At 46.0% G+C, this 25,336-nt stretch overlaps 3 protein-coding genes across 4 annotated transcripts; 2 read left to right on the forward strand and 1 right to left on the reverse strand.

Moving 5' to 3' along the window:
- Positions 1–1,356: 1,356 nt before the first annotated feature.
- ndfip2 (Nedd4 family interacting protein 2) lies at positions 1,357–10,387 on the reverse strand. 2 transcript variants are annotated; one of them, XM_028981644.1, is made up of 8 exons: positions 10,137–10,387; positions 7,287–7,434; positions 6,657–6,787; positions 4,812–4,899; positions 3,178–3,302; positions 3,001–3,067; positions 2,664–2,771; positions 1,357–2,416 (listed from the first exon to the last, which is right to left on the reverse strand). In XM_028981644.1, the coding sequence occupies exons 1-7, from the start codon at positions 10,164–10,166 to the stop codon at positions 2,668–2,670; spliced, it is 693 nt and encodes a 230-aa protein (XP_028837477.1). In that variant the 5' UTR covers positions 10,167–10,387; the 3' UTR covers positions 1,357–2,416; positions 2,664–2,667. The 2 variants fall into 2 exon arrangements, with proteins under 2 accessions (XP_028837477.1, XP_028837476.1); XM_028981643.1 differs by having other exon boundaries at positions 4,812–4,902.
- A 1,757-nt stretch (positions 10,388–12,144) lies between these two features.
- On the forward strand, positions 12,145–17,413 carry tuba8l2 (tubulin, alpha 8 like 2). Its single transcript, XM_028978856.1, has 4 exons — positions 12,145–12,257; positions 15,090–15,312; positions 15,384–15,532; positions 16,123–17,413. The coding sequence occupies exons 1-4, from the start codon at positions 12,255–12,257 to the stop codon at positions 17,095–17,097; spliced, it is 1,350 nt and encodes a 449-aa protein (XP_028834689.1). The 5' UTR covers positions 12,145–12,254; the 3' UTR covers positions 17,098–17,413.
- Positions 17,414–18,013: 600 nt separating this feature from the next.
- On the forward strand, positions 18,014–22,380 carry stk16 (serine/threonine kinase 16). The gene is made up of 8 exons (XM_028978861.1): positions 18,014–18,186; positions 18,376–18,497; positions 18,588–18,807; positions 19,234–19,367; positions 19,748–19,868; positions 19,994–20,089; positions 20,185–20,306; positions 20,824–22,380. Exons 2-8 carry the CDS (start codon positions 18,412–18,414, stop codon positions 20,948–20,950), a joined length of 906 nt encoding a protein of 301 aa, XP_028834694.1. The 5' UTR covers positions 18,014–18,186; positions 18,376–18,411; the 3' UTR covers positions 20,951–22,380.
- Positions 22,381–25,336: the final 2,956 nt, after the last annotated feature.

Consider the following 25,336-nt stretch of genomic DNA (forward strand, 5'->3'; position numbering starts at 1 on the left):
CGTTGAAACGGTCAGCATGTGCGTGAAGGGTGGGCCCAGCCTTCTGGCCTTGAGACCCGTACACAAAATACGGGATTGCGTCACGCCTATGAATTCGTGCTATGGGAACGGTGGCCCTGGGATAAATACACAGGCTGCAGAGTGCTGCAGAGAAAGAGACTCCGCCATGCCTTCCCCTCGCACCCCCCCGGCCTGAACGCGGACCTCGGCCCTGGCGCTTCCCAAAAGCCGGGCCCCCGCCGCTCCAGCGTTTGCGGTTTGGACTCGGTGACGTATAAATGCCACCCCCCCAATCTCACCAAACAAACAGGAGGAGGCCAAGCCGCTGTGGCATGTTCCCAAGCCACTTTAAAGAGCCAACTGACATTTCCCTTGGTTTAGCGCCGCGCCGCTCCCCGGAAGGCCGGAGGGCACGCAGGTGTCGGCGTTTTCAACTCCATTTAGTCTTAATTGCAAAGTGGTTCTGTGTGTCTGTGGCGCTTCTTATGGTTTTACGCAGGCACAACCCTGGTAGGCCCATCGTGAATATTTAAAGGCGCTGCGTCCACGTGGAGCAGCTTAACCAGCTTTTTAAAAAGAAGCACAGAAGCAGCATTAGCGGGCGGGCGGGGCGGGCGGGGGTCTCCAGGCGCGATGCCACGCCAACCTCTCGCCTCGCTCCACGGGCCGCCCACCACCCAGACAGGGCGGGACGTGGAGTGACACCTGCAGTGTCATCGGAGACCACTTAAAGCGGAGAGAGGGAGGAAAGGAGAAAGAGAGGGGGGCAGGGCGCTGACGGGCGGAGCAGGTTCAAACTCAGCACCTCGCATTCCTGTGCCGCGAGAGCCACTTCAACGGGCCGACAGGAAAGCCTCAGAACCGGATAGGACGGGGAGGGGTGGCGGGTGGTTTGGACCCGGGGCAGACTCGGGGCCCCAGAAAAATGCTTGTGGACAGTGATTGTCAGCACCCACCCCCCCCATCCCACTCCCACTCGCTCTCTTTCTGGCCGCATGTCACAGAGTTTGCTTTGTGCCATTCCAGCTAGCTCTAGCGCGAGGCCCGTTAAGGGGGGACGGATCAGGACGGGGGGGGTGCGTTCGGACCTCGGATGGAGGTTGTGAGAGAAAAAGAGAGCACAACAGCGAGCCATGTGCCAACCGGAAGTGTTATGTAAATGGGTCGCTCATTAAAGCAACGAGGGCGGGGTGGAAAGTGAGAGACAGGCGAGGGAGTTTACGGAGCGAACTCTTCAGGAAACTCTTTTAATAGAACTGGGTCAAGCCAGAGTTAAAAACTTAACAGGGAAGAGAATTTACAGACTTCTAAACTTGAAGACACGTCCATCCACACAGATGAATATTTACAATGAAGTTTGGGGTTCCTTTCCGACTTTATTGGCATTTTACAAGACAAGAGAATTAACATGTAGCACACAATCATCTCTGATACTCAGACGTTCAAATTCGTTTCGACAAAAAAATCTGTAATAATAATTTGGTTGTTTTACAAACACATAATGAACATTAGAGAGTCGCTCCGTATTTAAGACTTCATTTGTTTGCTTGTTTGTCTGCAATCGAGTTTAACCATGCAAAGGTCAAATATTGCTGAAGAGGCTGCTGAGTAAACTTAAACTGAAAGAAGTAGATTTCAAGCATTAATATACCTAGCCTAAACAGGAAATGTCACAGTTTTAGCATACTGCATTAATTCTACAAATGACAATATTCAAGGAAAAACATAGTAATACTAATATTAAAAATAAAAAGGTGCAAATGGCAAACATTTTTGGGAATAAGTACAAATTCCAGTTCAAAACTGATTTGCAAAGCTATCTATCTATTCGTACACTAGAGAAAGCCAGTCACAACTTAAGGAAGGAAAGATCTCATAAAGTGCAAACACATCTTCAGTTGCTGTAAGCTGGACACAATTCAAATAAAGGACTGAAAAAATAAGCGCTCCTATCGCCGGGGATTTGAATACTGCAATGCAATGAAGTTCGCCAAGGTCCTGAATGGAAAAGCAGCGGGAACTAATCAACTATACTTACCCAACTTCTCACGAGAGGCGTGGGCCGATTGCATAGGACGTCTTGGCTGCAAACTGTATTTTTAATATGCCCCGCCTTGCACATTTATCATAGAGCCTTTTTGTGTGTGTGTGTGTGTGTGTGTGGGCTTTGAATTTTTAAGAACGGAGCAGGGCATGACGTTGAACTGATTATTAAACTGGTGTATCAGTTCTTCCGACTTTTAATGAAGGGGCTTGAACTTTTGGCAGCACTAAAACATTTTTTTTTTCCTTCTAGTTTTTAGCCCTCCTCCCTTTCCGTTTTTTCCCTCTCCCTGTAGGCTTCAGTCCAGTTCATTTGACGGGTTGCAAATCATCAAGGAATTTCACATTAGGGAGGAATGTTCAGTGTGGCAACCTTGAGAGAGTGAGACACAAAGAGAGAGAGGCAGCATTTTACAGAGGCGTGTATTGATGCGGCCGTCATCCACAGTAAACAACATGACTGCAGTGTCAAGCGGCGCAACAATGGCGCATTACGCGGGCTACGGATGAGACGCTGTGTGATTTAGCCTACTGCAGACACTTGTGTGGCTCTGCATGTGTGTGTGTGTGTGTGTGTGTGTGTGTGAGACTGACTGTGATGGAGTGGCAGGCACACCTACCCCTTCAATAGAGGAAGAAGAAGCGTGTTCTGTGCGAGGCAGCCATGCTCTCCGACATGTTGCGCACTTTCAGATAGTTCACAAAGCCGCGGAAGAACAGCAGGAGCCCTGCAATGACATTGTGGAGAGTTGCGGAGGTCACTGTCCCGAATGCGTACAGAAAAATACAAATTGCAGACACAAAAGACCACTTCCCAGCTTTCAAACTGTCACAGGGTAACAGAAGTAACCACACCACCAGGTGGTGCTGCTGCATGCTTGGGTTCTATATTTTAAAAACCCACTGAATTCAGTCCCCAAGTCCCAGGCTCCTTAAAGAGAGAAACACACCACTTACCGAGGACTAAAAAGATCCACCACAGCCAGTACTGGCCATTAAAGTATCCAGTGAAGTAGTCAGAAAACTGCAGAACAAACGCACGCATTAATAAGCCAATCAGCTCTTCATACACATAATGACACGTGCACACACAGCGTATTCAGGATCATTTTCAGCGGTTAAAAGGGATCTCACCCTCACAATAAGAATCCACTTGATGAGGGAGAGACCAAAGCCGCATATGGCACCATAGCGTCCAGCAATCGTGTTGGTCAGGCAGAACGACAGGCAGAATCCAATCCAGTTGAACAGGAAGGCCACTGATTGGACCAGCACAAATACATTGTGAGGCACATTACAACCTTTCTTCAGACACATGCCATGGTTGTCAGTACTTTTCTGTTGATACCGAGAGAGAATGTCCCCACCCAGTGCCAACAGCCTGAACTGCAGCGACAATACAAAACTGCACCACTTGGGTAACAATGAAGCGTTTGAGACTCCCACTGCATGTAGAACCATGGCAAGGGGTGTGGGGTTTTTTCCCCCACTCCATTTGCAATGCATACATCCACCAGCAGATGGTGCATGGGAATAAAAAATAATAATAATAATAATGTAATATACTGCTATAAATATACGCTGTGCAAGCATCTGAAAGAAAGTTCCTTCTGCTGGCATGGGCACTGTGGGGGATAATTCAGTGAAAGAGCAGTTGAATGGGTTTATTTAACGGGAGCGGCACATGACCTCACTGTCTAAATCATAGCATTGTACAGCGGGGTTGCGGAACAGAACTGAATTGAAGTTTTATCTGTCTGAAGACGACTGTTCATTTCTATCAGAATGAGAGCCATTTTGCTTCCCAGATATAGAGCTCAACCAAATAGTGACAATAGATTTAAAAAAAAAAAAAAAAAAAAAACAGCCCCTTAAAACCGCTCCCTTCAACAATTCAGGCTTGCGATGATTTCAGAACAGCCTGGCTCTCGCTGTGAATGACAGTCCTTCTGCAAATTACCTCCACATCTGAGTGGCTTTCGAAATTGACTGCGCTGAAAACAACATACTGCAATCATGTCCAGGCTGAAGACAACCCGAAACATTCCAGCATGATTTCAACTGATCAAAAAATATATATATATATATATATATACACACACACACACACACACCCCTACCTGAAACCCATATTGCGTTTACATTTTACATTTACAAGATTCCCTTATCCAGAGCAACTTACAATCAGTAGTTACAGGGAGTCCCCCCTGGAGCAACTTAGGGTTAAGTGTCTTGCTCAGGGACACAATGGTAGTAAGTGGGGTTTGAGCCTGGGTCTTCTGGTTCATAGGCGAGTGTGTTACCCACTAGGCTACCACCCTATATTGCAACGGTTAATACATTTTTATTACAATTGTTAATAAAATGTAGTGATACTGGCACAGGCCACAGCACTAAGCAGAAGGAAATTTGAAATGTAATGTAGAAATGTTAATAAATACACTTTTGACATTTTGGGATCATTACTAAAGTGAAAGTGAAGTGATTGTCGTTGTGAAGAACATAACACATAATGAAATGTGTCCTCTGCTTTTAACCATCACCCTTGGTGAGCAGTGGGCAGCTATGACTGACGCCCGGGGAGCAGTGTGTGGGGACTGTGTTTTGCTCAGTGGCAATTCGGGGTTCGAATCGGTAACCTTCCAATTACGGAACCGCTTCCTTACCCGCTAGGCCACCACTGCCCCCTTCCGAGAAACTAATGACAGAAACTAACAACGTTAAGCCTCCCACCACAAAATAGAATGCACAGCACTGTGGGAACTCACTGAAGAAAGCCAGCATGAAGATCCCGTCGTTGCCCACTCTCAACTGATCGGCGTCACTGAAGTCGTCCCGCGGAGGGAAGTCCTCCTCCTGCTCCAGGGGAAACCAAAATCTAATCATAAGCATGCAGGCTTCTCCACGAATGACGTGGCCTGTGTGTGGGCCTGGTGTCCTGCGCAAGCCTTTCCCCGAGACAAAAACCATTATGGTGAGGACAGTTCACACCGTTTTGCGGGAGTGATGTACTTTTGACAGCCATGTATGCATTTAGTCACATTTTCTCCTTTTTTTTCCATCTAGACAATAAGATTAAATTTGCCCCAGCCGTGGCCTAATAATGGAAAATGAAACCAGGAACCTCCTGGTTCTCTGACTGGTCTGCAGCTACACTGCTGTCAGTGGGATGTGACTGGTGACACATGGGAGCAAGTAGTGAGCAATGAAATGAGTTAAGGAGCGCGGTACATCACAATGTTAAGCAGAGGCTGGATTGCAAAATTCTATAATCCTCATTATAGATAAAAGCACAACATTCTCACAGAGGGCCACTAACGGCGGATGTTTTAAATGGAGAGAACGAACATCAGGCAAGTGGTCTCTGATCAGTTCTCAGGGGGATCAGACGTCTTCTAACTAGGGACGCATCGGATTAGTCCGTGCTGTGTGGCCCGCAGGAATGGAGACCCACATCCGCGAGGATTCACCTGTCTCATTATACAATTAGTGTGATTGCAATCTTCATAAAAGAGATTAGGTCTGCAAAAGAAAACAAAAAAAGGCACTGGGTCTGATAGGCAGGCGGGTCAGATTAGCATTATTCATATGTTCGTCACTTTAATAATGACATTGGGCGACACTTTGACGTCAGCCATCGTCCCTGGGATTAATTAACAGTTTGCGGGAAGTGGTGTAATCTGATAATGTGTTGATACACGAGCAGGGCATGATGTGATGAGTAAATGGAAACTACACACCAACAAGAAGTGGCGGAGCGGGCAGGTAGTTCTTCCGCACAAAGACAGAGAACTAGTGAGCTGTAACTTCTCGGCTGGATCTGTCTATTTCTATAAATATAGTAAAAACATGACACGTGCCCCAAGTCTTATGAAGAAAGTGAAAGAAGTAAAAGAAAGTGAAGTGAATGTCATTGTGATACACAGCAGCACAGCACATTGTGCACACAGTGAAATGTGTCCTCTGCTTTTAACCATCACCCTTGGTGAGCAGTGGGCAGCCATGACAGGCGCACAGGGAGAAGTGTGTGGGGACGGTGCTTTGCTCAGTGGCACCTCAGTGGTACCTTGGCGGATCGGGATTCGAACCAGCAACCTTCTGATTATGGGGCCGCTTCCTTAACCGCTAGGCCACCACTGCCCCTTATATCCTACGGTGGGATGAAGCCTGAGCCATTTACTGGTGCTAATGAAAATGACAGCCAGTCAGTAGGGCACTATATTAAAAAAAAAAAAACACATTCATAAATTGCCTCTGATTATATACAAAATATAATGATTGAAGCTCCCTTTGGACTTGAATGATCCAAAGACACAAAGCATCAGAGGCACCTCCATAAAATGTCACAGTGTCTGAAGCTTAAAGGGAAACATGTGCGGGTTTAACATAATACAAGGGGATTCCTCAGGCTGAGGAAGAACTGCATCAGAAATGGAACAAAAGTTCCATGGTTGACTTATCTTAGAACTTCTAAAAATAAAACCCCCCACTAATTATGAGAAAAGACCCAACAAATACGAGTTTGCATGTTGCTGAACAAACTAAGTTAGGAATTCTGCTCAAAGAACACCGATAAAACAGGGCCACGCGTGTGAACGGGGGTTGGGACTTACCCGTGGCATGACCTCCACGGCAGAGGCAGCCATGGCCGCCGCTTTAGCCTTCTCTGCCTCGTCATACGTGGGGAGGGACGTGGCGACACTGTACGGGGGCGGCACAGGAAAGTCAGCCTGAAACCCGCTCTCTGTGGGGAACACAGGCTTTTCAAAAACAGGAACCGCACGTGGGCCTTCGAATGACACGGACACTTCGAAATAAAATTGTTAGACAGATATGACTGATATGCCAGGTCACTATTAACCCTATACGAGCCGCTGCTTTGTATAGTGTAATGTATTCTATCAAGGTTCTTGCTAAATGAAAATCAGTAGGTTCGGTAATGACACCGTAGCCATGCCAACAGCCAACGTCTGTCACCATAGCAATATATCAATGCACGTTCCAGTTCGACTCATTTGTCAGATTCATTTAAAGTTTGTAACGTAAGGGAAACGATGCTAAATGGCTGCAAACGCTCTTCCAGGACGTGGCAATCCATCATCTCCGGATTTGCTTGGAATGTTTCCGCATGCGTTAAATAAGAAAAGGATATATTAGGGTTAAATATGCCGGATAATACACTAGTTACTAAAGACCATCTGTTTAGTGAGGAGTAACCGCAGGAAGCTGCTGGACGCACGTACCTGGCGCCGCTGTCGCCCCCAGCGCCACGCTGGTGTAGGGGGGAGGTGCGTCGGCATCCACAGGCATGGCCGCGGCGCAGGCACCCGGGGCGGAGGACGTGGGTTCCGCGGTGGGGGACGCCTCGGAGGGGTCATCCTCGTTATGTAGCTGGGCAACAGGGGAGAGACACGAACATCAAGCAGCGAACTGAAATCGCGTTTCAGTCGATCGTTCCCAGTGGGCCTGATGGTTGGTGTGCATTCCGCCTACATCTGAGTAAATAAGTAGGACTTGTTCATCGTATGGGTATAAACCACTCGGAATCCAACTGAATAAAAATGCTGAAAATACTGAATAAAAAATGTTTAAATCCGAAGCGTAATTTATCCCCCGTTGCATTACAGCAAAATGGGGGGGGGCAGTCTGCAGGATTCACGCTGCATTAGGCCGCAGTCAAGTCTTCAGAGAGGCTCTCTGCAGACCAGCAGAGCAAGAAGCTCCCAGGCTCAGCCTCTCCACCTTTATCCGTCCATCACTCCATCCGTCCATAAAAACCACTGACCTCCACTCACCTTTTTATATTCGTGGGAAGTGCCTGATCACGAGCTGAGAGCCATTACAGACAGCTGTCTGGCCCGAGAGAACCCGGACCGTCACCCAGCTTTTACGTGGCCTACATTGCACATTATATTCACTAATTAAATGGCAACCCACAAAACCCCAGCGTGGTCGAGGAAGTACAGACATTCGATGCTCTTCACGTCCCTCATCCACAGCGGGAAACATATCTGCAGAGGAGAACAACGTTCCTGGTACCCTGCGCTTTAAATCGTGCACATAGGCGAAATGGACAATCTGGTTAACATAAAAGTTACTTATTTGAAAATGTGTTGCCGCTTCCCCGAGCTGAAATTAAAAGAAAATCTAAATGAAAAGTGTTTTAAGGGCCTGAACTCGATGTTGATCTCGGCCTGATGATCTGTTTGCTGCTCGTTGGCACCTTCCGATTACGGGTCCGTTTCTTTACCACGGCCCCTCTATTATGCAGTCGAGATGGCCACATTTGGCTAACTTGGTTGCACGGGTGCAATGGCTGAGCCTCGCCCTGGCCTTCTTGATCATGGCAGGTAAGGGGACCGCATGGGCATTTTCCCCCCCGAATGGGTGCTCCGATCTATTTCAGTCGCTCCATTGAGAAATTAGATCGCGCTCTAGAGCCCCGCGCCATAATACGGAAAAGGGCCAAAAACCAATAATGGCGGGTGGGTCGCTATTTGCGCACCTGTGTACAGAAACTGTAGTCTGACTCAAGTAAATACAGTCTGTTCAATGATTTTTTTTTTTTTCCAATTTAGTTTAATTCCGGTTCGGGTTTATTGGCTGCGAGGTTGCTTCGAGCCTACCCTGTTGGCATGTTTGTTCTAAGCGACCCTGTTAGTGGAACCCCCATCATGTGATGACCCTAGACCCCCAAATAACAGCCTGGACTTAACTGAGGGGCCGCTGCCAATCTGTGTGTGCCAACAAAGTCATGTAGCAGCGAGGCTCACCCCAGTGAGGCAGGCGCGGTGGTAACTCGAACCGTGAGGACGGAACACGGAGTGATACCTCCGGCCGCACCTGTCGCACTTCGCTCAAGGCGCCGTCGCGAGGGTTCCGTGCACCGGCCTGCTGATTATCACACGCCGATTGGTTGGATGCGAGCGGGCGTAGGATCTCCTCCCAGCGGCTGAAGATAAGCCCGCAGCAAGGACAGAGCGGGTGGCAGGAAGCCCCGTCGTCTTATCGAAAATCCCAACAGGCGTATAATCGCCACGCTAATTACGGTACTGGTGACCCTTACCATGACTGAGAAATGACACGGTTCTTCGACAGAAGTCACTTCAGATCACCCTCCGCATTGTGCCCTTTAAAGACCGGATGGTGCAAATGCTGGAATTTTGCATATTTAAATGTGAACACACAGGAAAATCTGCCTAGCTCGTGGAAGTGACTTGGCATTCCAGCCAGGCTTTGTCAAATTCCTCGGCTACTCTGTGGTTCTCTACCCTCATGGCCCAGGGGCCGTCACAAAGGAGGGTGAAGGGTGAAGCGAGGGAGGAGACGGGGCAGGACAGGAGGGACCGGGAAGACGTTCGAAGGGCCGCTGGATTGAGGAGGCAAGTTATGAAATATTCAGAAAGAGGCGGGGAGCCCCGTGAACCACGAGCCTCTGAACACAGTCACAGTTCAGTCAAAAAAAGGAATGTTTTGTTGCATAGCAACCACCGGAATCAAAGGCAGCATAAAAAGGGATGTAGTTAAAACAGTAAAAACCATGTCCTATTAGGCCTGTTCGGCCTGATCAAATCTGTAGTGCACAACACTCGACGTGAATAATCTACAGTACGTGTACGTGTACGTGTGTAAACGCGATCCCTGTTCGCACCAGCTACGGTCGCTCCGGTTTCTCATGGTTGCTTCCTTACTGTTCACGACGGACCGTGTCGCGATCACGGTCGAACCATCACTCGCGTTCAATTATTCTGGGATTGAATTCACGTCGGGGTCACTTCCGCATAACGCTCGGCCAAAACCGCGCGGCGTGGCAGAAAGCAGCCTGTTATTCTTTCTTTCTGCACACGGCGGTGGGTGAATCTGTTCGGCATGATAATCCCGATCGAGGGCAGGCAGGCAGGCCGGCCGGGATGCTCGCGTTGGGCGACGGCACAATGGTGGCGGATCGGGGAAGAAGGGATGAAAAGACGACGGGTGCGGAAGTGGCTGCGCCGAAGCGATGCGAGTTCCAACAGAAGCGGGTCGAGGTGTACTCGTTTTTTAATTCGTTTTTATCCTCTCTTTTTATTATCTGATACATTGGCGGAACTCACCACTTGGTAGCGGCTCGCTGCTTGTTCCATTTCGCTTCAGCACAGCTGGCAGCGCTGCCAGCCGACAGAGACAAAAAATACACACCAGTCCGCCACCAGACTCCACGTCAAACCCAGCAAACGTCGCGGCTCACACACAAAGCGGGCTCAGGTAAAAGACTCCTCCATTTACACCAGAACCGAGGCGGAGAACTGATATGAGACACAATCGGGCTGCTGGTCGGAACTAAAAAAAAGAAAAGGAATTGAGTGGGCCCGTTCAGCCACACAGGTTGCCAGATCTAGCGAAATAAACCTGCAACTGAAGTATATAAAACTAATGAAAACATTTCTCCTGAAAAACCAAAAACCAGACATATGAATATGGTATTTTGCATTAAGTTTACATAGACTGATTTAGTAGATTTCGTGTAACAGACGGTCTATATTTGAGCGTCTTGCTCATCACTGATCTGAGATGAGCAAGACAAACTAGCATCAGCAACAAATCTAAAACAAATATGCAACTGTTCATACGTCTGTGCAACTATAAGTAAAAAAGCTGATAATAAGCGGATTTGGCAACGCTCTTGTGTGACGTATTTAACACGCACAGCGTCGGTTTCGTATCTTCAGGGGCGTACACATTTTCCAGCTATCAGCAAATTTGGAGAGTTAGGGAGATTTAAATAAAATAATACTCGTTTTATTTTAGTAAAAAAAAATCACGTTTATATTTTCATAAATGAATTTGCGTCTAATTTGGTAATATTTTGAATAGAAAATGAGCTAACGGACACAATGAAAGGCACAATATATTTTTGAAAAGTGATATTGTATCTTTTCTCATTTCTGTTGGAAAAGCCCTTTGCTCCCTAGCTGTAATAAAAGCATAGAACATTAACTGACACGCCTACAAATGTACTTTGGTTATTCCATTTGAGCAACCAGTGACATTGAACATAATAATACATTCCTTTGGTTTTTCCTAATATCTCGCAGACGTTTTCTGGGTCTCTGAAAGATGTGACACAGGAATTGCTCTCCCTTTCTCCCTGTATTTAAACTAGTGTGAAAGGAAATAATAAGTCATATTTCATATTTGGTCTGATATTTAATTGCAGAATGCACAGATAATGTACCAGAAACAGCCATACAATTGCCGTCTGTTTCTTGTACACTGTAATTTCGAGTTTGCGCAACAGTGCAGTCTGCTGATATGTTTGCGTAAGGTTTAATATTTATCTACTTCAGTGTATGCCCGATTTTTTCTGCATATTAACGGGTTTGAGTACAGGGCATAACACCAAAGAGATTTCGGAGTGTTGTGAGAGTAGTAAATAGCAAGACAGACGCGTTTAAGACAAACAAATGATGTAAAACTGTACCAGTACTGTACAGTGTGTGTTCTGTCTGTGGTTCACGCTACCACCTAGCGGTGTGTCGTGGTACTGCGCCGAAAAGTTGCACGCACAAAATACATTCATTGTAAAACAAAGACAGTGACGTTTATATTTTCCTGTTGACTAGTGGCTGTGACTGATGGCACTCTAAATACTGCGGAATCTGGATCAAATGAACAGTAAGAACCAGAAATCGCCCACTTCCGATTGCTCTCGAGGGGTTTCTATCATTCGACCACTAGATGTCGCCACTGATATACACACAGACGCAGCAGGACCCACGTACTGCGGCCACCCACGATAGTCAATGTAAATTACAGACGAGCCATTCCTAGAATATGCTTTTGGTGACTGCCCCTACATTTAACTAAAACCAGATTCTAGGTTTTTAAAAGCAGCAGGAGAACATCTGAAACAACTGACGTATAAATATAAATATTTATGTCGTATTTAAATCGTTCAATCGCATCGTTATTAAAGTTGCTTCGTCTCAGCAGACTTGGTGCTAAAGATGCTGAAACGAAGAGACTTTTCACCGGTGTGTCTTGGGTAAACAAGAGTTTGGGGGGGGGGGGGTGTAGCGCTGGTGACGTGGCGGCCCGCGGCCCCGCCCACACTTCCGCGCTATAAAACCCTGGCTCAGCACGCAGCCCGCGCAGAAGGTGCGCAGTGAAAAAATTTGGCGGTCTATCTAGTTTATTTACTAATACTACTACCTCGGGACAGTCAAAGCAACATGGTGAGTTTTGTTGAAGAGAAAAACCTCCCGTAATAAATGATTTGCTAGATATTTATTCAGCTAGGAGTTTTTGGCACTGTTGTTTACTGTTGTGTTGACGAGTACTTTTAACCCCCCAGTAAAGCTGCAACGACGCGTAATGCAGAATGCTGTGTTGACGAGTACTTTTAACCCCCCAGTAAAGCTGTAATGACGCGTACATTAACACACATCCGTGTAATGTTCTGCTCTTAGTGCTGATCTGAGACGAACTAACTCTACGTCGACCTTCCACGTTTCGCCAGAAGAGGCGCTGTTTTTTAAACGGGGATTAGTCCTGAAATCAGGGCTTTGCCGTTCCAGTGCCTAAAAGGAAAGACGATGTACAACACATAGAACCCATTTGTAAGGAAAACTATATGTAAAGCGCGTAGGCAAATGAGGGTGGAACATGAATTGAAAGGGCTTGTGTATGATTTTTTGATGTATGTGTGCGCCAGGTTCCTGTGTGGGTTCTGATCGATGTTTTTCAGCAGTTCCCATTCCTGTTGGTTCAGGATCTTGTCAAATGGACCCTATATGTAGAAGAGAAATTGTTTATATTTTCCTACCAATAACTTCACCATTGGTAGGGGAAAAAATGCATAGGCATTATGACCTTCAATAAAAGCAGCACTGGAGTTCGTCCAAGGCCCAACGGGATAAGCAAGTTCGCACAGCAATGCGAATGCCTGGGTTCCGTCGCGAGGGAAATAGTTCACGCCTAAAGCCCTGTGCTGGCATGTTGCTGTACAAAATATTTAGGGTTTTTAAATCTGGCATCTGTCTCACATTAGTGCCGCTCTCACCCTACGAGGCTAAGTCCACTGGCTCTGAAATAGACTTTGGTTTGGAAGCCACTTGGGTTTGTTTGCATCAAATTACTGAGACAAATGTTTCCTATATTGTATGGTTCTCCCTTTGCTCCCGTTTGAAGGAGAAAATGACATCAGAGTGGCTTTTGGATGTGCCAGTATGTGTTGTGGGAATTGCAGTTCCCTCAAGCACTCGGGATTGGTGTCGCTTTTCCGAGGCACAGGAAAAACACATGCTGCGTCATGTACGACATTTCTGTAAAGGGAGCCCTCAGTGGAGAAATGTCAAATGGCCAGAGAAGACCTGTGGGTTAGTAAAACCACAACGTGCAGCATGGCATTAATAAGTGCTCTCTTACAGTTACACATTTTTCCGAGGATTTCAGATCCGCATCAGCTGGCGGAAGTTTTGTCATATGACCACTCAACAGGGTATTTAGTCTGGCCATTCCTGAATGCAAATGTCTCATAAAACACTCATGAGACATTTGATCACATAATTGTGATCAATCCCATTCACTTTTATAACACTTTCGTACATTTAAATGATCACATAAGTCAGTCCAAAAAGTCCATGCTTCTTGAGTAGTGGTACGGTGGCACCTCTTAGGTGAAAACAGGCAGCTGGGTCAGTGGGCTGGGGAAAGGGAAAGGAGTTTTTTTTTTTTTATTTATTTTTTCCCGGTAGTGAGGAAGGCTCTGGGAAAGGGTTCCTATGAATAGCTGCTAGCTGACCTGGCTGCCATGCCCAAAGTGAGCATACCTGCGTAAACACTGAGTAAACCCCCCACCCATCCAGTCAAACGACCTGTGGGGGACCAAGATAGAAATGTAAAAATAGCAGTCCCATGCAGCGGGGAGAAAAAAAAAAGGTGACTCAGTCGCATAAGTGTGGGCTTGGTATTTCATAGAGGTGCCCTTCCTGGTCTAAAGTGGGGCACGTCCCTGTAGCGAAGGCCCAGATTGTCTGTGTTTCACGGTTTTACGGCTCCCAGGGTGTCACCAGAGCTTAAGAGTGAACGTTCACACTGCCTCAACACTCTCTCCGGCTGTTCCGTTCATGTTTGTCATGCCCTTTGGCACAAACCAGTTTCCAAACAGGACCGACTAGGCCTGTGCGGCTTTCGCTGACTTGTCCTCATCTTGCTGCGCTTCACTCGACGCCCTCCTTGTCTGCTTCTCTCATCTTGTCTTCAGCGGGCTGCTAGAAATAACACCGCTGGGTGTGTCCTCTTTGCACAGGCCTGTAAAGACTGCAGACTAATGAGTTTGTCTTGATACTGTACTTTTTTTTTTTTAGTACAGCTATGTAGGGCATACTTTTCAACACATTTTATTTTTTTTAATTGAGAGTCTGTAATTAATTTGTACAGACTGGTAAAAAAAATTTTCCCCAACCACCTGCTTTCAATATCAGGGCCTTGACTTTTCACCCACCTGCCGTTGCACAATAAATCTATGTGCTCACAGCCAGGGCCTGGATAAATACAGTCTCATGACTGAACCTATGGCCCCGGAGGATTTAGTGGGCTGCCCGTTTAGCCCCGCCCCAAGCCAGCCAGTCAGCTGCAACCGTCAATCGCCTGTGGCTGACAGCCCAACGCTCCCCGTTTGCCACACCAAGAAGAAGAAACTATGCTGCGCAGCAGGCTCACACAAACAGTGGAGGGTCAGTGGCAAAAACGAATTGCCACAGTCGTTTGGTTACACTTGATTTTTGTGTAGTAGCCTAGTTGGGTAACACAGTCGCCTATGAACCAGAAAACCCAGTTGCAAACCCCACTTACTACCAGTGTGTCCCTGACTGTCCCTGTAACTACTGATTGTAAGTTACTCTGGATAAGGACGTCTGATAAATGCTGGAAAATGGAAAATGTGTAATTGTGTCCAATATATGTCTTATAGCTTGTGTCAGGACCACGGCCGTAGTATTGCTAAGCTCGGCTGCTCTGTGTTAAATGGAACGGGGCGCTCGTGACCTGAGATTTCGCCCCCGTAGCGCGAGTGCATCTCCGTCCACGTGGGCCAGGCTGGCGTGCAGATGGGCAACACCTGCTGGGAGCTGTACTGCCTGGAACACGGCATCCAGCCGGACGGACAGATGCCCAACCGCAAGCCGGTCGGGGGCCACGACGATTCCTTCACCACCTTCTTCAGTGAGACGGGAGCTGGGAAGTACGTGCCCCGTGCCATCTTTGTTGACCTGGAGCCAACGGTGATTGGTAAGTGCTGATTCATTTTTTGGCAAATTCTGGTTTAATAAATGATTACATTTAGCATTTTTATTTTCCAGACGAAGTGCGCACTGGAACTTACCGGCAGTTGTTCCACCCCGAGCAGCTAATTTCAGGGAAAGAGGATGCTGCAAACAACTACGCCCGAGGGCATTATACTATTGGCAAGGAGATCATTGACTCCGTCCTGGACCGCATCCGCAAACTGGTATCTCTAATAACCACAATATATATAATGTTAAAGGTCCCCTGACATGACCTTATATCTGTCTTAGTTGTCCCATAATACCGAATCTGAAGTACCGTATCTCTTTGCAAAATTCAGCCCTGGTGCAGAATCACAGCCACTACAATGAGATTTCCCAGGACGTGCCGTTTCGGTGTCTGTAGCTTCAAATGACCGTGAGGAGGAGAGAGGCGGGACGAGGAGGAGGATGGACAATAGAAGGCCGCATTTATGGAAATTACAACATAAGGGGACAAATTCCAGATCCGGCCACCCGAGCTGCCGCTCTCTGAACGGTGAAGCAGAATGGCCAAAACGCTCTTTCCATCTATCTCCATTTCTAGCCACTGCAGGACCACATAAAGACTAGGGGAACTCACGTTAACGTTAAACAATCTCACAAAGTGAGGATTTTCACGTCAGGGGACCTTCAAACATAGCATATCCAGTGCTCTTAATTATTTTTGTAGAAAAGATCAAGATCTCTAATAAATCTGGTAGTTTTCAGCACTTTGAACGAGTATTTTACAGCCTTTGCATTCCTCTAAAAGTTGTACTTTTTATTTTTACAGGCGGATCAGTGCACTGGCCTCCAAGGCTTTCTTGTGTTCCACAGCTTTGGTGGAGGCACGGGCTCCGGCTTTACCTCCCTTCTGATGGAGCGCCTCTCTGTGGACTTTGGTAAGAAGTCCAAGCTGGAGTTTGCCATCTACCCAGCACCTCAGGTGTCTACAGCCGTGGTTGAGCCCTACAACTCAATTCTCACCACCCACACCACCCTTGAGCATTCTGACTGTGCCTTCATGGTGGACAATGAGGCCATCTACGACATCTGCCGCAGGAACCTGGACATCGAAAGGCCGTCCTACACCAACCTCAACCGACTCATCAGCCAGATTGTGTCATCCATCACAGCCTCCCTGCGCTTCGACGGTGCTCTGAATGTGGACCTGACTGAGTTCCAGACCAACCTGGTGCCATATCCACGCATCCACTTTCCCCTGGCCACCTATGCGCCCGTCATCTCTGCTGAGAAGGCCTACCACGAGCAACTGTCTGTGGCTGAGATCACCAACTCCTGCTTTGAGCCCTCAAACCAGATGGTGAAGTGTGACCCACGGCATGGCAAATACATGGCCTGCTGCCTCCTCTACCGTGGTGACGTGGTACCCAAAGATGTGAACGTAGCCATCGCCGCCATCAAGACCAAGAGAAGCATCCAGTTTGTAGACTGGTGCCCCACGGGCTTCAAGGTGGGCATAAACTACCAGCCGCCCACTGTGGTCCCGGGAGGAGACTTGGCTAAGGTCCAGAGGGCTGTGTGCATGCTGAGCAACACCACTGCCATCGCCGAGGCCTGGGCACGCCTGGATCACAAATTCGACCTGATGTATGCCAAGCGCGCGTTCGTGCATTGGTATGTGGGTGAGGGCATGGAGGAAGGCGAGTTCTCTGAGGCCAGAGAAGACATGGCAGCTCTGGAGAAGGACTACGAGGAAGTGGGGATTGACTCCTTTGAGGAAGAGGAAGAGGGTGAAGAGTTTTAAAACAGCAGCTTGTTCAAACAACTAAAACAGCTGGACATTGCACAACTTCCATCTCATCTTGTCTGCTTTACCAAAGATAAAACACATTGCATGTTGCATCTTCAAATATACAAATGTTTACTCGACGGTAAATTCCTCTTCGAGAATATTGATGAATCATATAGAAAAGTGGCAGGACATGAGATTTCGCAAAAATTTCACAAATAAGCTGAAACCCGAGCGGAGTTGAATGTGTTTCTTCTGTTTTTGCTCTTTAATGCAACTCACAATTCTAGCTGATGTCTTAGATTTGTAAATAAAGTTGTTTTGAATCATTCCTTATAACATTTTCTTGAAGGGGGGGGGGGTCTCCATATTCCAACATATTGGAATATGAATTCAATTAATTGAATTCTATGAATTAATTGACAATTAAAGGGACATTTCGGGGCGCACTGTGAAAGTGAAGGGATTGTCATTGTGAAACACAACTGAAGCACAGCACACAGTGACAACGAAACTGCTCACCAAACCAGTGGTGAGCAGTGGGCAGCCATGACAGGAGACAGCCATGCTAAGTGGCACCATGGCGGCTCGGGATTCGAACCTTCTGATTACGGGGCCACTTCCTTAACCGCTAGGCTACCACTGCCGTGTAGTGCGATGGTTGGAGACGTCTCGGACCTTGTGTGTGTGGATTTTGCATGTTCTCCCTGTGGGGGTGCGGGGTTCCTCCGGTTTCCTCCTGTACTAGACGGATTGGACGCTCTAAGTTGTCGGTGGGTTTGAGTTTGTGAGTGAATGCTGTGTGTGCGCCCTGTAGTGCCGGGATGAGTAACAGGACTAAGCGGGTGAGTACGGTGTGTGAGGTAGGGAGGTACTACATTTCCCAAGCGTCCCTAAATAACTATTATTTCATCGTATTAAATAAACCGATTCCAGATTCAATCCAACACTTATCCCGCTATTTGACGTGGACGTGAAAGGGTTACGTGTGGAACCGCGGCTGCGCGTCACGTTACGTCACGCTGGAGGCGGAAGTAGGTTACGCTGGTGAGGGAGGGGGAAGAAGACGGCGAACGTCTTGCCTTGTTTTTAGCGTCTGAAAAGGTAAGCGTATCGAGCGGTGTATGTGTGCCGTGCGCCGCGCTTTTTTTTACAGGAACGTCGTCGGCGTTCGTGTCGGAAAAGGCGAAAGTTCGCGTCGATCCGCTCGCCGCCTTATTACTGCGACGCGGTACGTCAGCGCGTCCCCGCCGCCTGAATTATTGACCGACGGTCTCGTCTGCTCTGGTGCAGCGTTGGCCGCGTGTGTCCGAGCGATGCTCGGAGAGGATGGGACAGGCCCTGTGCATCTGCTCCCGTGGCTCCATCACCATCGACGACAAGAGATATTACTTCATCCAGAAGCTAGATGAAGGGTGCGTCTTCCTGTCTCCTTCTGTGCTCCTCCATTTCGATGCCCATACACCTGATAAAGGAACATGATCGTTTGCTCTCTCGCTCCCCAGGGGGTTCAGCTATGTGGACCTGGTAGAAGGTGCCCAGGACGGACGCTTCTATGCGCTTAAGCGGATCCTGTGCCATGATCGTGAGGGAAAGAAGGAAGCCCAGACGGAGGTGGAGATGCACCGGCTCTTCAAGCACCCCAACATTCTGGCCCTGACCGGCCATGCCTTTATGGAGCGGGGTGGCAAGAGCGAAGCCTGGCTGCTGCTGCCCTACGTCAGAGTGAGTGATGTGGACGCTGATACTAATTTAGATGACATCCATTGGCCTCAAGAAGGGTTCAAACCTTCTTCTAAAGGACAAATTGAAACAATTCTGGGGGAAAAGTATTTTATCATCAGCACAGCTGAGATTTGAATATTTTCGTTCTGGAAAAAAACGTACAGAAGTAAACACATGCATACAACTTAATCCCATGTTATTTTTTTTACTTTTAAAATAAGATTCAGGGCCAGTGAATAAAAACACACAGTGGCCACAGTGGCTCAACCATTCTGGTGCTCCACACAACTGACCTGGCAAACATTGGGGACCGGTGCTGGGCTCTTAGTATGAACAGTGAAGCCTTTTGGTGGACTCGATTGAAAAGTCAACACGCGTGTGTGAGAAATCTCATGACATTTTCTTGCCTGCTCCTGTCTGATGTAGAAGGGAAGTCTCTGGTCAGTGCTGGAGAAGCTGAGAGACCAGGGCAGCTCCATGCCCGAGGCTCGCATCCTTCACGTTTTCCGTGGCATCTGCGAGGGTCTCAAGGCCGTTCATGACCGCGGCTATGCACACAGGTATGTAATATGCTGCAATCAAATAGGATCCCATTAGCGCAGCTCTGCAACCATATCACATTAACAGTCGTTTGTGTTGCCATTGCAGAATTACAGATGTAAACGTGATTTCATTTTGAATACTGTAAACTAGAGCTGGGTGATATGGCAAAAAGATTGATCACAATATACCTCCCCGTATCGAACTATTCAATCAGTAATTTTTTTCTGCTATTGCCAGACTGAAACCGAAGGTACCAGAGATAAATAACCATTCATTACCATTTAAAACCATCGCTGCAACGCATGCAAGACAATCAGGATATCTTTACCTCGATATCTTTACTTTATATCAGTAATCCATGTGTTTAAATGCTTTTCTCTCAACTCTGTAATGTCAGAGACCTGAAGCCCACCAATGTGTTGATGGATGAAGAAGACCGGCCTGTTCTGATGGACCTCGGCTCAATGAACAAGGCCAGGATAGAGGTTCGGGGCACTAAGGAGGCCATGACCGTCCAGGTAACGTCGATAAGAAAACTCCTCACCAGAAGTCAGAAGCACAAACGTCTAAAGTGTGCAGAATATGTTATTCAGCCATGGATTTTTTTTTTGAAGAGTAATTCTGAGTCTTTGCTCTCTCGCAGGACTGGGCAGCTCAGAGATGCACCATCTCCTACAGAGCACCTGAGCTGTTTAATGTGGAGAGCCACTGTATCATTGATGAGCGCACAGACATTTGGGTAAGCAGAGAGGAGGAAGAAACAGAATTTCTGAGAAAATGTTAAGTGAAACTGAAGAAGCTACTTCACACACCGATGCTTTCTCCCCAACTCAGTCTCTAGGCTGTGTACTGTACAGTATGATGGTGTTGGAGGGACCCTTTGACATGGTGTTCCAGAAGGGAGACAGCGTGGCTCTGGCTGTTCAGAACCCGGTCAACATTCCACAGCCATGCAGGTGAGTTGCTATAGCAACCCACTGATGTTCATTCAGAATAAGAATATGTATGAGGGCGCATACCAGAGCTTCTCGAACTAAGTCTTCCTACTAAACATCTTCTATAAAGAGGACATTTACAGTTACGGCACATAGCCAACACTCTTATCCAGAGCGACTTACAATCAGTAGTTCCAGGGACAGTCCCCCTGGAGACACTCAGGGTTAAGTGTCTTGCTCGGGGACACAATGGTAGTAAGTGCAGTTTGAACATTTGACTATGTAGGCTTCTGGTTCATTGGCGAGGGTTTTACCCACTACTACCCACCCTCAGGACACCTCCATGTTTCCAACATTAATACAGTTTGTTTGCATATAAATCTTATTTCTTATTTCACAAGTGTGGCCTCCTTGTAAATGTAATTTAGTACTACTGGCATGTTGTACAGATAGAAATCATCTCAAAATGTTTATATGACCATGCAATGTAATAATTGGCAGGCATACAGTCACACAGGCTTTATCTGTTTCTTCATAGTTACTCTCAAGGTCTCCAGAACCTTCTGAGCTCCATCATGGTGCCCAACCCCCAGGAGCGACCTGACATTAACTGGGTTTTAGACCAGGTTCAGAGCCTACAGAGCTCCACCCCAGCCCGATGCTAACAAGGTATGAGAGGAGACATGTTTTTTTTTCCGCTCTCCCTCTCCGGACTCTGGACCCTCTGGACTATGCACTCTTTCTCTGGGAAAGCATCGTGTTCACTTAATCACTGAAACCACCACCTCTTAAGCCTTGCATCGTTTCCCTCTTCTCAGTTCTGAACATTGCTACCACACCTCCTCACCCACTAACCAAATGAAACGTCCTTGTCTGTATGTTATCATTTAGAGAAGAACACAGACATCCCACCAGAAACACAGTTGACGATGGCCACATATCTTTTTACACTCACACGTTCAATAGAAGTGCTACTTGCAACTCGTATCATCTTATGGAACGATCTGTACTATGTGGCTTTTAGATTTTTCCAATACAAGACAAGCAGAGAGACGAGGAGTTTAGGACATTCCAGGAACTTACTTGAACTCCGTTTCTCGAGTACGTCAGGTAATGGAATTGTTTGGTCCTGATCACAGCAGTTAAAATACAAGTGCAACCGGCGTTCTGTACCAAAAACACTTTTTTTTTTTTTTTTTTTTTTGTAGTGGTACAATACGATGATAAAGGACCAAACAATTCCTTTTAAATACCACTCATTAGCTGTAATACTATTTTAGTGCAATTTTAAAAATGCAGAACTGTCTTTATTTTAAAATTCAAATAATTAGACTGTATAGGGGAGAAGATGAAAACTATTACTCTGAATACAGAAATAAAATAAGTACTTTATTCTTGCAGAGCAGCTAGCGAGCCAGCATAAGCATGTACAGTTGAGCAGATCCTGTTCGTCTGTTCCTTTTCAACATAATGTACCTATGTAAGCTTGTTATTTATTTTATCATGTAGAACTGCTCACTTGACTTTTGGATCCCAGCTTGAGTTTATTCTTGTTTGCCTGTAATAGTAGGATTTTCAACACATTTTTAAGTCCAGGTAAAGAACCTGAATTTCTCTGATTGTATTGTTGTATCATAACTGCACATTTTTTCTTAGTCTTTCTGTGCACTTATGGTGCATCAAATCTGTGGTCAATATTTTATTGGATGATAAGGTGTAGATGTATATTTTCAAAGCATCAATTATCATAAGTAACTGGCCATTTATAAATGTGAAGATGTGCATAAAATTGTAAAACATCTTTCTGTGGATCACAGAAGCCATTCACCAAATGGAAAACTGGCTAATCTTGAACATAAGCATATTGCAATTCAAAGTGGACTAATACCTCATCGAATGACCAACTGCAGGAAAGCACCTATGCTCAGAAATGAAAGTGTTTTGTGAATTTCTTAGTGAATTAGTTCTCAATAACAATTGGTTTTGCTTGATTGGCAAGCTGTTAAACGGTACACAGAACCTGTCTATGGGCTATATTATTTATGTTGTTTTAATTGTCTTTAAATTTGAATAATAAAGACACTACTATGCTGATTGTATGACTGATGACTGAAATATTTCCATAATTCAATCCTGAGTGTATAATTTTAATCGAAAACACCCTATCCGCCTCCCTTTTATTGTGAGTGTGTGCGCTTGTAACTTGTACGTTGTAATGTTTAGTCTTTGCCACATGGTGGAGGCATTCTCTGTAAAAAAAAATATATCTATTTGAACTGCTGAGTAACTGTTTATCAGAAATCTCAGCAGTGACATTGTAGTTTAAGATTTGAAGAATTACAATTTTGTAATATGATTTTTTTTAAGCATTTTGTCTGGCTGTTTATATATACACACACCATGACATACAATACTTGTTTTTTCAGCAACTCGAACAGAGCTTTGATGAATGCGAGCACAATGCCTGCAACAACCTATGTTATGTGTCAAAGTAACATCTACATAAATGCCAGAGCATTATCCAGATCTTCACATGCACTGTGCGATTTCTCCCCCAGGTACACTGCAAGCAATCTAATAGTGAACAACATTCACCAAATCAGGTCCATCAGGTCTGGTTCTGATGGGGGAATAACACAGCCCCATGTGCATAAAGCAGTGTTCTGTGATGACTAGCAGTAAGGCGATTCGTGCTACAGCAGCTCTTGGTTGGTACTAACATGGGCAAAGATAGAAAAGCCACACGTCCGGTGTGTATTTCCAGTCCCTGACAGATGCCGATGTTATTAACTTCGCCTGCCAGCCATATGTTGTCGCTGATCGGTATATGTACAGATTTAAGCCCAAATGACGGTATGTTAATTATTTTCATAATTTATTGTGAGAGTGCCATTTTCAATGGTTATGTAGAATTGGAATGCTTTGTAACATTGGTGAGGGTAAATAAGACAGGGTCCCCAGGTATGAAACAATTATCAGAAACTGTTTGGGGCGTATGGATTTATGGTGTATCAGGGTCACTGAGGCCAAAGTGACGTCGTACCACACCCTGTGTCCTAATCAATCTCCACTGTGACCCGCAGCCCCACTGACTAACCCAGAGAGAAGTGAGGTAGCTACCATAAACCCTACAAGCGCGCACACACACACACACACACACAAATGTACACCTACACATGTGCCTCAAGAATAAATTTTTACATCCATTAACATTTTCCCCCACCCCAATGGGATCACATTCATTATACAGAAATGTGTGTGTGTGTGTGCCGTTTATTCTCTCATCTCACAGCATACCTGTTATGTGTGTGCAAAATGATGTCATGATGTTCCACCACAAGGTTGGCACAAAGCCAACTTCAATTTCTTTGGCCGATGTTCGTCTCAGATGCAGGGTTTACACAGACCTATGCCAAAGCATGGCAAGGCCATTTCCATCAGGGCTGTGGGCGCACGCATCTGTGTGTGTGTTTGTTTCTAATCCATCTGGTTACACCCAAGCCACCAATGAGCGCTGCACTTTGGCAGTAAACCAGGCATGCTTTATTGATTTGGCAATGAATCAATTAGTGGATTATTTAATTAGCTGGGAATTATGGGTCAGCGTTGAGTGGCTTATTCTGCCGTGTTCCCCTTAATCACTTCCTCATTGAAGAATATGGAGTAATTTGAATTACAAAACATACAGATGCAAGTAATACACCTTTTCACCTTTCTGAATCTGTGCAACATGACCAATTTGTTTACATGAACAAAGACTGAAAATGGTGTGCATGGTGCGTATTTAGTTATTTACTGTTTCCCGTATTTGTGAATAAAATAAAAAAACATGCATGGTGGTCAAAAAGCATCAAAAATTAATAAGACAAAATGATACAGCAGAATGGCAGCGCATCAGCAGGAAGTCTCAGTCTCAGTGCAGGTGAAGGGTGTGGCTTCTGCTTGCATTACACAAGAGCCAGTGGGATCTGTGAACAAACGGATCTACTTCAATAGACAATTACCTGTTTATGTCTTTAATGAAAAGCCAATCGCCTGGTGAGCAGCAACTGAAAGTTATTGCCAAGGTTGTGCAAGTAAAATGTTTTGCCAGATAAAGAGCTCTCTAATCTGTGGAGGCTGAAGCATCTGATCTATTGGGCTATTATTTTACCTGCAGGCCTGTTGACTTTCAAATCAAGGGTACTGCAGCGGTAAGGGAGGATGCGGTTTTAAAAAAAAAAAAAAAAAACATTAATTTATTATTCCATGGCCATTCCAGTAATTGTCAGGAATGTTTAGGATAAAATGTATAATGAGTTCATTAAAGAACATTGTGGCGATCAAGAAAGGTATCGCTTTAATTACTGGACTTTGGCCAAGCCAATGCTTTCATGCCTTTGGAAAACGAACCCTGCCTGCTTTGTAATTTAATTAAAGTGTACAAATGCTACGTGCGATCGGGCCCTGGGAGGGCAATTAGCCGGAGCAAAAGATTGAGGGATCCCAATTGGCCGATTTACACTGCCCTGTGTCAGTTAAGCTGATTGCATTGATTCTATTGATTTGCAACGGCTTTTGAGGTAATTTCATCTCCAAAGGTGAGCACTCTATCTCTGTAGCGACACGCTGCACCAGAGCCCTTTTTTATTTATCTATCTGGATTTTCCGAGTGATTAAATGAAAGTGTACCATCAGAGATCAACAATATGTTGATCTTTTTTTTTTTTCTTTGGTCGAGCTTGGGTTGGGTGGGGGGGGGCGATCAATAATTTTTTATTTGCTTCTGGGTCAGCACAGGTTGGGTGTTATTGATGCTTTTAAATGCATCACAACTCTTTTTCACTGACACGACAGGAATTTGCTGATGGATGCAAGAAAGTAGCACGTAGTGGCACACTGGACACACCGTTAAAAAAAGGACCATGCCTGTTGGTTGCCAGGTTGGTGCCGAGACACGTTTCCTCCTTTACCTTAATCATTAGTCCATTCAGTTTGGCTGCCCCCCCCCCTTTTCTCTAGACATTTGTGTCTGTCATTTATGAAGAAATGTCATAATTGAGTCCTGACAG

The sequence above is a fragment of the Denticeps clupeoides genome, chromosome 5 (genome assembly GCF_900700375.1).
Source record: "Denticeps clupeoides chromosome 5, fDenClu1.1, whole genome shotgun sequence".
NCBI lineage: Eukaryota > Metazoa > Chordata > Actinopteri > Clupeiformes > Denticipitidae > Denticeps > Denticeps clupeoides.